Source organism: Microcaecilia unicolor, chromosome 1 (genome assembly GCF_901765095.1).
Source record: "Microcaecilia unicolor chromosome 1, aMicUni1.1, whole genome shotgun sequence".
Taxonomy (NCBI): Eukaryota; Metazoa; Chordata; class Amphibia; order Gymnophiona; family Siphonopidae; genus Microcaecilia; species Microcaecilia unicolor.
In genome coordinates, this window is record NC_044031.1 from 268,649,616 (window position 1) to 268,665,130 (window position 15,515).

General features: G+C 43.3%; 1 protein-coding gene across 1 annotated transcript in view; it reads left to right on the forward strand.

Moving 5' to 3' along the window:
* Positions 1–15,515, forward strand: part of NEK11 (NIMA related kinase 11) — a 489,228-nt gene that overhangs the window by 225,948 nt on the left and 247,765 nt on the right. The window contains 1 exon segment of the mRNA XM_030206452.1: positions 10,374–10,467. Within this exon segment, the coding sequence (XP_030062312.1) occupies positions 10,374–10,467 (94 nt within the window).

Consider the following 15,515-nt stretch of genomic DNA (forward strand, 5'->3'; position numbering starts at 1 on the left):
GGGGGGGGGGGGGGGGGAGAGTTTCTATTTCAGTCGAAAATCCCCAAACCTAGATTTCAGGCTGGTTTCAGTGCCGAATCTGAAACTGAAACCAAAATTTGGTCGGCTTGTACTTTAGGTACTCTGGCCCATTTTGTCTGAGGGCCAGCACTTAACCGGCCAAGTGTTGACTCTGCCCCCAGAATAGCTGATTTTGAGTTTTGGAGCTAACTGGCTATTTCCAGCTACAGTAACCAGTTAAATGCTGCTGAAAATGACTAGGTAGCCCCGAACAGGCAATTTAACTGGCAAAGGCAATATCTGGTTAAATCACATTGAATATCAGCCTTCTTGCTTTGTCTATCTTTTTGTGACAGAGTGTGCACAGCAGATGCATCTAGGCATAACTACTGTTTAATGAAGTGCTAGATGGGCTGAATGGGTATTGCATGCCCCTCCCTGATTAACCAGACCAACCCTGAAAGCAAGCCCCCCCCCCCCCCGAAGAACCTGAACCACTCCCGATTTCCGTTCCCTCAATGACATATCCCCCTCCTACAACAGCGCTTCTCTCTGGAGTCATTCCTTGTCCCTCACACCAGAGCAGTTGTGCCAACTCCTCCTCCATCCCTTTGCTGGGCAGCCCTGGATCTCCCACCCACCCTCAGAACTTACCCAAAAGGTAGCCTGGTGTGGTCCCTCTCTGCACCTTCTCTGTCCAGCTCTGGCACAGCAAATTCCACACATGAGCTCTAGCAGTAGTCCCACAAGGGGTTAACCTTCCATATAAGAGTCTTTATCTATATTTTAAATGTATAGGTTACTAAAATTGTCCTCCCTATGTACCTTGCTTGCAACTTTGTGTACAAGTTTTCCACCTCACCTAAATATTTTTTTTCCCAGGGATAAGAATATGTGAAGTTTAGATGGAACCTACATATTCAGCCCTACACTTTGCAAAATATGTGACATTTTCTATCTGTTTTTACTTCCGTGATGATATCTATCTAAAATGGCATTGCCCATAAAAAAAAATTACAGAGGTCAACATTGAGCTGGCAGCAGTCAGCATATTTATAAAGACTGTTGTCACTGGCTAATTTAGACCCAGATATTCAGTGCTGGATCATATCTGGGCACTGGCACTGAATGTCCAGGTCAGTGCTGGAACCCTTCAGTTATGCGGGTATGGTCTATATTCACTTTTATTTACATTACAGATGTACAGTTTAACTTTGCTAATGGTTGGTCCTGGAGAGGAAGGTGACAACAGCATAGTGGTGGCTTGTGGAGAAAAGACAACAAAAAACTATCACAGATCATCAAACGGAGGGATGGTATCAACATGTTTAGAAAAGGATTATAAGAAATGATAGCCGCAACTTACTGGACAAAGCATCAGTGGAAATGGGTGAAGGGAGGAGAGGATGCACACATTGTGGAGGGTGGTAAGGCATGACTGATCTTATAGTACTGTTCAGGGTGATAAGCTTATTGATGAACGTCTATCTATGCCTTCTCCTCTCCAGGCCCATTTTCTGCCTATGCATCTTCTCCTCCAACTTATGTGTCCTCTGCTCTAGCCAGCTGGGGTGCATTTCTTGGTGTAGGCCCTGCAATTTATCCAACATAATGGTATTGACATCCTCTTGGTGGGCAAACTGCTAAAGATAGGTCAATGGCTCTACTGGAAAGCTCTCCACATTGGGCCCTGCTTCAGGCACTTGGCTCTCCAGTGCCACTTATAGTTGGTACTGATGTGGTATAAATGTTGTGCTGGAGTCCATCCAATTGAGTATCAGAGTGGCTGGCTGGCTGAGTTGTAGCAACTTGGATGCTTTTTGCTTTCCATGGTATGCAGCTCATTGTCCATGGAATCCACTGTTATGCCCTCAAGTTATGTGTACATGTTTACATTTAAAGCATTTGTATTGTATAATTCAAGTTAGCAGTAACTTCCTGGCAGGACTTGTAATTTCTGGTTTCATAGATCATCCCTTGATTTAACCCATTTCCTCCAGTCACTGAGAATCCTGTCAGGTTCGAGCTTCAGCCCAAAGTTCATGCTCTGATCTTATTGGTTATTTCCTCTGCACCCTTCCCTGTAGAACAAAATTCTGTATCTTAGGCTCAACAGCAAGCTATTCATAGCTGGCCTCTGCAGCTGTTTGCTCCCTTACTTTTTTTATCTGTCCTGCTGGTTTCCTTGCCATATACAATTTGTGACAGCATAATATGCTGGATCAGTAGGTACTTCTCCTCAGTGAGATATGCTGCACGTATTCACTTTTGCTGGTCCCCACTTGCTCATTATCACTATCCTCCAGGGAGCTTGTGCTATAGATTTTTTGATGACTTCCTTTCTCAGCTCTGAAAGCCTTGCTCTTTTTGCTTCATGTGCTCTCCTTGCATCATTTACGCCCCCTGACTACTCCCAGATGTATCAACTTTTCTGTTTTCATTCATTTGCCTTTCATGTTCATCTAGGATTGCTAGTTGGATCAATAGTCGCCCAACAGGATTGATCCAGTCCTGGGTTTATCTCATTGCATACAGGGACTTGTAGTCTTGCTTTTCATAGGGAGTGCAATTGGGAAATCAGAACTACAAGTCCTAGCATGCAAAGCAGTAAACTCAGGATTAGATCCATCCTGTTGTGGAATCTGGATCCATTTGGCAGTTCTGTACTCATCCAGTCCTACATGCACCACGCTCTTGCCATGCTCCATGCTTTTTAAACAGATATAGAGATATTCCTGCTCAGATTGCAAACTGATAAAATACTGCACAAAAAGTCAAACTCATGGAAAACAGAGGACAACAGGGAGCAAAATTAATGACTGAACACCCAATAGGAGTGGCCTAGTGGTTAGGGTGGTGGACTTTGGTCTTGAGGATCTGAGTTCAATTCCCACTTCAGGCACAGGCAGCTCCTTGTGACTCTGGGCATTGTCCCAGGTACAAATAAGTACCTGTATACAATACGTAAGCCACATTGAGCCTGCCATGAGTGGGAAAGCACAGGGTACAAATGTAGCTAAAATAAAAATATCAACAAGCACAAATAGGTACAAACTTCTTTTTTTTTTTTCTAATTTTGCAAAAAAAAAAAAAAAAGGTACGAACTTCTTAAATTAATGCCAATGTGCAGAGCTAGCCACACAAAAAAGACAAAATAGTTCCTTTGCTTCTGGCACTCATTGGTATGCACTCACTTAAATGTGTTATTATTGGATAAGATTACGTGATGTATCCATATTAAACTTTTTGTCAGATTCAGTAAATGATGCCCTGTCCAGAATACTAGCTTGGCACACTTCTTGCACTTAACTTTGTGTGTGAGCACTTATGCTTGCCAAAAGATTTAACCCATCATTTTTGTGTGTGTGTGTGTGTTACAAAAGGGTGCCGCTAGCACATACCCATGTGTTCATGCATTGGGTAACTTTTTGTGCAGAACTTCTACTAACCTATAAATGTACTCACTCTGCTGCTCCTCAATATCTCTCCACACTCGTCCTTCCCTACACCCCTTCCCGTGCACTCCGCTCCATGGATAAATCCTTCTTATCTGTTCCCTTCTCCACTACTGCCACCTCCAGACTTCGCGCCTTCTGTCTCGCTGCACCCTATGCCTGGAATAAACTTCCTGAGCCCCTACGTCTTGCCCTATCCTTGGCCACCTTTAAATCTAGACTGAAAGCCCACCTCTTTAACATTGCTTTTGACTCGTAACCACTCGCCTCCACCTACCCTCCTCTCCTCCTTCCTGTACACATTAATTGATTTGATTTGCTTGCTTTATTTTTTGTCTATTAGATTGTAAGCACTTTGAGCAGGGACGGTCTTTCTTCTATGTTTGTGCAGCGCTGCGTACGCCTTGTAGCGCTATAGAAATGCTAAATAGTAGTAGTAGTAGTAGTAATTTGTACATTATTTGGATACTGCATAGGAGAGCAAAAGTAAATTTTCCTAATTTTTTTGTAAGCCACATTGTGCCTGCATATGTGAGAAAATGTGGGATACAAATGAACCATAAATAAAGTCTTCATTATGCATGTGTTAGCACTCCTACTGAGCGTTAGCATATGGCTCTAAATCAAGCTTTCTGCATTGATTTCTCAGACAAAGAGTGATGCACCACAGACAGCCACTGCTGAACAGCCAGAAGCCAGCAGCCAATCTCCACCACCCAGGCAGCTCATTATTAACTTCCATTTCATTCAAGAGGACAGTAACATCATAATGTAAAGGATCATCCAGCATTAACATGTTCTGTATTGAAGGGACTCACAAAGGAAATATAAAGCTACCCAAGACACTATCCAGAAAAATATAGCTGCTGCTGACTTCAGCTTTGGAAAGGCAAGGTGCATTATTATAAATAAGAATAATATGTGGAAAGGGCTTTTCTGGAAGGTCTTGAGTGTATTGCAATATACCATGCTCGTATCAAAAGGTTGTTGAAGGTGGAGGAATGGTAGAGGTAATTTCAGGAAATGTTGGAGGAAAGAGTCTCTTTTTTTCTAGACTCATATGTTATTTCACAGGTAGAAGCTTCACGCAGCCCCCACCAGCTCATTTATACCTTCTGCCCAGTCACAGGCATTGGTGCCAACTGTAGTATTGAGCATCATGGAGGCTTGGATGTGCAGGAGGAGGAGAAGGAAGCCACATCTATCATGGGTCAGCTGAGGTGGTGGTATTGATGGAGAATATGTCTCTACTGGTGCAGGAGCCATCACTATCACCTATCAAAAGCACACAGTAAGGCACTTAGATAAAGCTACTACTATAGCTGCTGGAAAAATGGAGGAACTGCTCCCTATCCCCTTCCAGAAAACCAGCAATTTCCAGTTACAAAAGATCCTGGGGTAAAATATCTATCACATATTTAAGTAACTGCTGTTGGTGTGAGAAACTCCATCGAGAGTGACATTTGCCATTGCCCCAATACATCACTATCCAATTTGTGTACCGTCTTTGATGTGATATTTGTCAGTGGTTTGATGCATTACAAGGGGAAATACGTACAGTTTGGCGTTTGACTCCTGATGCAGGCCTAGTGGCTGAAACATGGCCCATGTCGAGTCGAGCCTTGTTTATATTAAAGACTTTTTATGAGCACCCCATTTCTCTGTTGTATGCAATTTTGTCACCTTCACTGTGTTTCTTCTTTGGTGTGACATAAAATAATGACCATCCAGAGGAACTATGGTACTCTGACAGGAGAATGATGTTAATATCGGGATACATTTACAGTACTACTCTCACTCCAGTCCTTTAATTTACAGATTTACAGAGTGATGTGTAGCACCACACACAACCACTGTACAAAGGTTTGTGGATTTAAGGCAAGGTTTGTGTGAGCCTGGTTAAGGTTTTGCTGGCATATGACATAGGTCATGCTGCAAATGGGAGATGCTTTATGCCAATTACTACAGGTCCCACAAACATCATCTTCAACTTCCACCTTCACCATGAAGGCCCCCATCTCAGGGGCAACCCTAAAGAGGTGGAAGGCTGATAGACAGAATGCAAACAGCAGCAAGCCTATCAATTAACAAGAAAACATAAAAATTGACCATGTATACTCTTGAAACATCCAGCAGTGTTAGTACCAGGTTCAAGACATGCTTCTTGCAGTGTTAAAGATCTATCTGCTTTTATGTCAGAAATGGTAGGCCACAAAAGCTTCTATGAAGTCCTTGGTTATCACAGTTGAGGCTGTGCCCTTATGTTCAGACCTACTGTTTCTCTGTTTCTAACTCTGTGACCTCTGTAGTCTGCCTTTTTCTCTGTTGTTGTTCATCCTGTAAGCCAAGCCTCGCTTTGGTCTCCCTGCTTCTGCTTCATTTCCTACTTGTGACATCAGCAGCCTACTCCTTTATAAGGACCCAGGGAGCCAGTGGCGTAGCCACAGGTGGGCCGGGGTAGGCTGGGGCCCACCCACATAGGTCTCAGGCCCACCCAACAGTAGTATACGTTTAGCGGTAGCTGGTGGGGATTCCAGTCTCTGCCAGCTGAAGACTTCCCCCTGATGGTAACGAAATGCTGCTCTCCATGATACTGGCACCTACGCATGCTCAGTTTTCAGCACATGTCTGCTCCAGACTGCCAAGGTGGAGAGAAGCATTTTTCCACCAGCTGAGATATTTTTTTGGTGGGGTGGCGAACACTTGGTGCCCACCCACTTCTTGCCTAGGCCCACCCAAAATCTGCTGTCTGGCTACGCCCCTGCAGTGAGCTTTCCTAAGTTGCCTTTGCAAGAGGTCTCTTAATCTTGTGTTACCTGTTTAGATTATTTCCCTACTTGGCTTTGTTCCTGAAGGTCTGTTCTGTGTGTTTGCTTTTGTACCTTGATCCTGAAAGCCTGGCTGTAGAGCCACACCCTGCCCTTGGTGTCTGTATCTGTTTGACTTCTGCCAGTATTTTGGTCATTTACATCCTACCTGGCATCTAATGCTGGTATCCATAAAGGGCAATTCTATAAACTTGGCACTAACATTTACACACTCATTATATATGCTTAGGTGTTCTTACTCAGGTATATGCCAATATGCTGCCTAAGTGCTATTCTGTAAATATGTGACTATCGTGCATAGCATTTATTTGCAAGGGGGCACAGACATGGATAGAGCATGGTATGCAGGGTTGGCCCAAGGCAAGATGCCGCCTGAGGCAGAGCTTGCATGCTGCCTGCCCCCCCCCCCCCCCCCGGGCTGAGATGCCACCCCCATGGGCTGAGATGCAGCCCCCCCCAGGCATTTTACCTGGTCAGAGTGACTTTCCAAACCTGGCAGTGGCAGTGATTCCCATACGCCGCCCTGCTCTGCCGGCACCCATCTCTTCCCTTTACTGCGGCTGCCTGAGCAAAACAGGAAGTTACTTCAGGCATCCGCAGTAAAGGGAAGAGGCGGGTGCCAGCGGTGGAAGGGCAGTGTATGGGAATCACTGCCGGGCTTGGCAAGTCACCGTGACTAGTTAAAATGCCGTGAAGCTCCCCCCCCCCCCGAGATACCACTCCTAAAGAGTGCCGCCTGAGGCCCCCGCCTCAGGTGGCCTAATGGTCAGGCTGCCCCTGATGGTAGGGATGTAAGTGGAGCTGCCATGAGGTGTGCAACTACTGTCAGTTGTTTGTCTTCCTGCCACATTTAAGTGCCCGTGCTTATGTGATCTCCACGGTTAGTGTAAAAGTAGGTGCCAAAATGTAAGGTGCCAGTGCTGGGTTACACTAGTATACTATAAATGCTAGCATGCTGCCTAAGTGCTATTCTGTAAATAGCCACTTAATTTACATAGCTCGTATTTGCAAAGGGGGAGGAGCATGAGCAGAACCGAGGAAGTTTAATAAAACCATAGATGGCATGATGTCAAAAAGTTGAAGCCATCTCCCCCGTGCAGCCGCTATATTGCTGAACCCTAAACAAACAAACTATCAGCATGTGGATGTACACAGAGGAACCATTAGAACTGTATCCCAAGGTTAATTTTTTTTAACCTCTGGGGGATGAGGAGACTCCCATTTTGGTGCCCGCAGTTGAGGGCCATATGAACCACAGTCCCGTCACAGGTGTGGGCGCTCCGGAGTTGCAGACTTGTTTATGGACCTGCGGGAAGCTCGATGTTTTTAGGGGGCAGCTTTAAGAAAGACCCTGGCTCTGCCTGAGCCACAGGGTCAAGTTGTGGGGACTACCATGGCTCCAAAAACAAGTATGCCACTCCAGAGCACTCACACCTGGGGCAGGACCGCAGCTCTCCCCCTCCCCTCCACAGGTAATTTTTTTTAACCTTGGGATACAGAACAGAATTACCTTTCATTGGTTAGAGTAGTAATACTAAGCTTCCCAAGGCAGATTACAACAACAGTTAAGGTGAACCCATCAGGAAACAGGATATCCTCACTGAAATTTGGCCATGTATTACTGTATTCTATAGAATCGGAGAAAATTTTTCTTCACCCAACGTGTAATTAGACTCTGGAATTCATTGCCGGAGAACGTGGTACGGGCGGTTAGCTTGACGGAGTTTAAAAAGGGGTTAGGTAGATTCCTAAAGGACAAGTCCATAGACCGCTATTAAATGGACTGGAAAAATTCCTCATTTTTAGGTACAACTTGTCTGGAATGTTTTTACGTTTGGGGAGCGTGCCAGGTGCCCTTGACCTGGATTGGCCACTGTCGGTGACAGGATGCTGGGCTAGATGGACCTTTGGTCTTTCCCAGTATGGCACTACTTATGTACTTATGTACTTATGTGTAGAAAAATGTGCACAAAATACAGGGCATTTATTACTGCTGTTTCTACCAGCTACAATAATTTTATTCTGTTTTAGTGATTTCCAATTTTATTTCTTGATATATATCTACACATAGGAAGCTTTCAAATGAATAAAAAAGCTGTCAAATAAAAAAAAATCCATACATAGGCAGTCATAAGTGTTTGCTATTGTTTTAAAGTAGAAATAACTTTATTATCATCATAAGCAAAAATAAAGGCATATACCCCTGGATTCTATATAGAGTGCCTACAGATCCACGCTGAAATCAGCGCAGATTCTGCAACGCATGTAACTTAATTGGCTTAAGTTAACTGCTCTTAACAAGCAATAATGAGCATTAATTGGCACTGATTAGAATTTACGTGCACAGCTCACTAAGCATATTCTGTAACAAACTGCAGTAAACTTCTAATGTGCACAGTCAAAAAGAGGCCTGGTTATGGGTGGGGAAATAGGCATTTCATGGGCATTCCAAAATTTACATGCATAGTTATAGAATATGGCTCAGTGTACCTAAATCTACGTTCTGGAATTAACACCACATTTTCATTGGTATAAATGGATGCACGTAGTTTTAGGCACTGAGATATCAACTAAGCGTATTCTGTAATCATCGCCTAAATCTAGGCACCGATTATAAATACACTTAGCACTGATTTCAGTGCAGATTTTTTTAGGCACCATATATAGAATCTTCTCCTTAGTGCAGCACTGAAATCCACAATACAGCATTGTAAATAACAAAGCAAGCTCTAGAACACTGACAAAAACATTTTGAATATAACCCTCCTCCCTTCACAGACCCCTTGAAAACTCCCCAACCCCCCCCTCCGATCCCTTCCTAACTGAAAGAATGGCTGCAGGATGCAGGAAGGGCCCTGGCATTGAAGTTAACATGTGTGGTATACATCAGCGCACAGTACATTAAAATGTGTGCTAAGGAGGCTTGATGGCACCAGGTCAGAGTCTGTGCACAGACCGACCTGGTGACTTTCTGCTTAATTTCCTCCCCCCAACAATAGCTGGTAGCTTTCCACATTGCTTCTTCCCCTGCCCTCCCCCACCACCGACATTACATGATCTGACCCAACCACAACCTCCCCCCTGACATGGCATGACCTGGCCTGACAACGTAGCTGACACCTCCTCCTCCCTTTTAGGGTTTAGGCCCCTGCCTATATAGCTGTAATACAGAGCTTGACAGCCTGTAAGTTACGTGGGTTCCTGCCTCAGTTAGGAGCTCATACTTACACTAGCTCTATGGCTGGTGTAAGAGTTTGTGCCTAAATATTAGGCATGTTGATACCTGGTTGTGTTAGTATTCTATAATGGAACTTAGACACTCTGTTATAGAATTGCTCCCTAATTGGATAATTTATCTGGTTGATTGGACAGTTTATCTGGTTAATGTTTTCACCACTGTTCCCTCTAAGCTGAGCCAGAGTCCTCCAGCTGCATTGCTACCAGTATGGGGTGGTGCTTCAATATTGTATTTTCCATCTGAAGGGACAGACAGGTTCCCTGGAGTCCTGCAGTGCTTGCCTGTCCCTCTTTATTGAAAATGTAATAATGAAACAGCACACCCCACTGGCAGGACTGTAGGTGGAGGACTCCTGCTTAGCTTAGAGGGAACAGTGTTTTTCACCTATCCCCATCATGCTTCAATTAATTTGTGGCCAGACATCAGTTCATCTGGACAAACGTTATCCTGTCATTGGACATTATCCAGCAAATTAGTTGTTCTTTTGTGAAAATTCCCTGCGGAACGCGTAACTTTTTCTGCAAGAGAGGAAATGAGTCGCACAGATTCTTGCAGATTTGAAAATTGCAATCTGTGCACATATGTTACTCCTCTGATCTCCGCAGCTCTAGGAGTGCTCCTTTAGAATGTATCTAAAACATGCATGTCATGAACTCTGCACTTGTTTTTCATATGCTCTGTGGAGGGCAGTTTTAGACAGGCTGTTTTACCCATGCTTGAGAATTATCCTTTTACTGTGGAAAGCTTTAGAACAAGATGAGTTTCAGTTTTGCTTTAATAATTTTTTTATGGTGCTCTATGTCATAACCAGCATTTATAAAACATTACAGATTATACTTCTCATGGTTACAGGCGACTTGCAGAAGAAAACTATCAGGAAAACCACAAGAGAATGTTGGAGCTTAGATGCCGGAACTTTCAGCGACAGAGTGTAGATGTGCTTCATGTAAGTTCTATAGTTTTAACTTCTTTCCCTACCTTCCTCAGAATTTTCCTTTCCTGATCTTTGCTATCAACATAAAACTTCATCTATCATCATACCACTGGTTTATTTTACTTTAACTTTACCCTGAGCATCATAATATTAAGATCTTATCTCAGAGCAAAACATACACACACATACTTGACAAACGTATCATTCTTTTATTACTATTAACACAGTGATAAAATAAAGAATTCCATGATGCTCATGGTAAAGTAAAATGGAAAATATTAACAGGTCAATTTTCAAAAAAAAGCTGACTGCCAATATATGGCCAGCTAGATGTAGGATGCTCTAGCTTTTTGAAAATTGTAACCTAAACTTGTCCATCTAGTCACAGAAAATCAGCACAGACTGGCTAAGTTTTCTTCTTTTGCGAAATCTCCCTCATAGTGATTTTTCCTCCCACACAACGTGATGTTAAAAAAAAATGCCGCATGCTTCCCCTTCCTCCCTGATGTAAAAAAAGAGCCTCCCAAACCCATGATACCCCATCCACCAGTCCTCCCCAGATTCCCCCCCAAATCTCTAAATGTTAACAAAACTGAGGTAGCATTTTTTTCCTCCTAACAGCTTCACTTCCACTGTAGTTCAGATGATAGATTCTGCCAAAGGCAAGTCTTCCTATTGGATCAGTTTTGTGAACCTTTGGGGATATTTTGGTGAAGAGGGATACAAGGGGGTTTGTAGGGCTAGAGAGGAGGGAAATGTACTTGTTACACTAGGGCAGATGAAAGGAGATTGCTGGGCTGAAGGGGGCTCTTCTTTTTTATTAGGATAAGGTTCTGGGGGGAGGGGAGCAATCTCTTTGTTTTATCAGTGGGCAGGGAAATGTCTTGGTCCTGTTGCACAAGGATAGTGCCTTCAATTTAGCTATCTCTGAGACTAACTATTTTGACATGTAGATTAGGTACCTAGGGCTGATAATCACTTCTAGGCACCTAAGGTTTCTCCCTTTACTCAGCCTACCTGCTCATTTTTAGATGCCTAACTTTAGCCCCTTAAGATGTGCCCCTTGTCATGTGGAGGGGTTTGCGTGCACCAATAAAGCTTTTAGCAATGCTGCTTGTAGTTATAACTCCTGATAGGGCCTCCTATGGCAGACAGGTTCAAGCAGAGATTCCAGACCCAGTCACACCACCTCTATATTGAGAAGCAGCAATTATAGTGGTAACTCACACTGCACAAGAGAAGGCAATGGTAAACCACTCCTGTATATTACCAAGAACTGTAAGGAGAGAGAAATAGAAAAGATCATAGTACTGGAACCTGAGCCCCTCAGATTGGAAGGTGCTCAGTAAATTACTGAGGAAGAGCCAAGGACCTTTCAAAGTACTATTGGGTTTTATGACGTGGACAGAGGAAAGCTACTGTTATTGAGGCTGCCATCATAGGTTTCAAAGACAAAATTCTGTTAGGAACCTAGAAAATTCAAACTGTGAACAAAGGCAAAGTGAGCATTGTCAAAAATGAAATGGATCATCTGTATGTTGGCATTCTGGATGTTAGTGAATTGAAATGAGCAGGAATCAGACACTTTTATTCAGAAAAACATATGATTTACTTCTTGGGACATAAAATTAGAGAAGAAATGAAGTTGCATTTATTGTCAAGAATTACCTTGCAAAGAGAGCACTCGGATACAGTGCTCTGAAGGACTGCATTATATGAATTAGATTGCGCATGGACAACCCTTCAACATAACTATAATCCAAGTTTACACACCAACGATTGATGCAACCAAAGTAGAGATGAAACAGTTTTATAATCATATTCAAGCCAAAATAGATAGATCATGCAGGCATGATATGCTACTGATAGTTAAAAAGTTGAATTCCAAAGTTGGAATAGGAAAGGGAGATAACATAGTTGGACCTTATGGGCTAGGAACCAGAAATGAGGCAGGAGATTGTCTTATCAGTTTTTGTATAGCAAACAATGTATTCATCACAAATATATTTTTCATCCAACCAAAATGATGCTTGTATACCTGGTGAACATTGAAACCAGATTGATTATATTTTTTGCACTAGTAGATGTAAGACTTCTATTCTGGTGGGTAAAACCAGGCCAGGTTTAGATTGTGGATCATGAGCTCCTCATGTGCAAGATACAAGTTAAATTGAAGAAAAATTGAAGAAAAACAACAAACCCATTCTGATCCCAAAATATGATCTTGAAAACATACCAGTCTCCTTCATTAATAGTGTCAAAAAACAATATGTCTGCATGCTCATTATTGGCTGCAGGATGCAGGAAGGGCCCTGGAAATTAACATGTGTGGTAAACATCAGCGCACAGTATATTAAAATGGTGGTAAGGAGGCTTGATAGCACCAGGTCCGAGTCTGTGTACAGACCGACCTGGTGGCTTTCTGTTTTGTTCCCTCCACCCAACATTAGCTGGTAGCTTTCCGCATTGCCTTTCACCTCCCCCCCCCCCCCCCGACATGACATGATGTGACCCAACCACAGCCTCCCCCTGACATGGCATAACCTGGCCTGACAAGGTAGCCACACCTCCCCCCCCCACAACAATCCCTTGTAGGGGTTAGACCCCTGCCTATATATATATATCTGTAATACAGAGCTTGACAGATTCCTGTGATTTCTTCTTCAGACTGTGCCTTAAAACAGAGTCTGACCGATATGTAAAACTAACCATCCAGGAACAGCTATCATGGCTGAATATTACCTCTTAGCAGCTAGCCTGGTCACCGGATTGGATTTTCAGATTTAGCCAGTTATGATGCTATACAGTACTGACCAGCTAAATTTATATGGGTAATCCTGACAATGTAAATAGCAGGTCTAAGTCTAGCCACTCAAATTTTGAGTGGGTAGAGTTTGCTGCATACACAACTAGCTGGATAATTGTGGCTGAACATTTATGTAAAGATAATGGGATAATTTATCTCTTTGAGTAAAGTTTGATGATGGCGTTCATGACGTGGACCCAACCCTGACGCAGCTAAAGCGAAACATGCCGCATGCCGGCCAGTGGTCCTGGTGTTTGCAACTAGCCTTTAAGCCTTAAAGCTAAGTTTTAAAAAACAAAAAATTCTAAAAAACAATTTTTAAAGTATTAAGCTTTTTGTTATAAACACTATATATATATATATATATATATATATAAGTAATTGGTGAGACAATAAAATAAATAATTTGGACCTATGAAGAGGCAATGGCGATTTAAGAGAGTTGAGAGTTGTTTATCTCTTAACAAATGAACGCCGCCGCACATTGTGTGCTGGTGAGGTCCTTGATAATTAAAAATTGAAGAAAACAAGATATTAAGATATCTGTTGGATACAATGAAGTTTGTTAAACTAAAAGTATGTGAGGCGCTAGGCTTTTTTGTTTTGTTAGATATTTTATATGTTCAGCAGGTTTTTTAATACTGACACCTTCTCTCCGATATTTAAAACCTTTTAACTGGCCAGGAACGGCATCTTGCTGGTTAAATGTCACTTAACTGCCCAGCTGGCAATATTCAATGGGAGGTTATCTCCTGATGAATATTGCCATAGTGCTCAGTGGCTGCTTGCCACTCCCCACCCCCACTTACTCCGCTTCTCCCTAATGCCTGCCTGGCCTGCCTCCAAGAGTGGGGGGGGGGGGGGGGAGGACGACTCAGGCCTAGCACCAGCACACCTCTTCCTGCCTGCCTGCTCCCAAGGTCTGTCCTCTCCTGCTTCTGTCCATGCCGGGAGTCGGAACATGGTGATTGCATTAATGTGATATTGCGCTAGTTCAATCATCCAGGTCCTGGACGGAATGCAGGAGAGGACAGACCGGGAAGCAGGCAGGCAGGAAAAAGTTTGCTGGTGTTGGACCTGGCCTCCCCCACCCCCCTTGGAGGCCGAGCCTGAGGAATTTTGCCCCCCTTCCCCCGGTCCTCCCTCTCAGCGGCCCTGCTTAGTGGGTAGCCGGTTATATCGTGCAATATAACTGGCTATCTGCTAATATTCAGCACATCGCCTGTTAAGTTTAGAGGCCAAATTAGGCCACTAAAATAGCAGGAATATCTTTGTCTGGTTTCAACTTAACCAGCCAGCGCTGAATATCAGTTTGGCCGGTTAAATTTAAACTGGCCAAAGTATACAACGGATATTCAATATCCATGTGTACTGAATATCTAGGCTGACCACTAATCGCAGGAATAGCCTGGCTTCCTCCCATGGTCTGAATATCGGGTTCCTTAATCTTTCTGTTTTCAGTTTTGCATTATAAATTTTTTGGTGGAGGGGCACCTGGAAATATTTGTACTGCAGAAGGCAATTTTTAAACTGGTGTAGCTGGCTGAACCCATCAAGATAAATATTTTCCTTCATAGACTTCCTCATTCAATGACTTTAGCGCCTACATTTAAGCGCCATTTGTGCCCTGAAATTAGAGAATACCGGCAGTCACATGGGTAAGTGTACACTTACATGCTCAGCGCTGTTTTATAAATGAAGCATGCAACTTGCTTAGTGTATAAATACAAGAGGGCGTTCACAGGGGAGAAGCATGGGAAGGGCATGGTGGGACCAGCATTTTACACAGGTAACTTGAGCAGTTATATCTGTTTGTACCTAGATTATTCATACACATGCCTGTAACAGTGAATTTTATAATCTGTGTGTGAGCCTCCGAGCCAGGGGCATAGCCAGCTGTCATGGTTTTTCATACTTAATTGCAGCCACGAATATAGCTTGTGCGCAGTGGTGTGCTGGTAAATGTTTAACTAAAGGCTCTCTCCTCGGTCCACTTCTGCGCCCCCGTCCACCTCTGCGCCCCCCAAATTGCAGAGCTGGCTATAGCCGGGGAGAGAGCCTGGGGGGGGGGGGGGGGGCAATGCATTACTCCGGAAAAAAAAATTAATGATCCCAGGTTCTAATCTAATTCATGTTTATTGTGGGATAAAATGCCATAAATAAGTAAATAAATATAAACTTTTAACACAGAGCACCTGATTCTCAAAGTGAACATATTCCAAACACTATAATGAGAATAAAATGATTTTTCTAC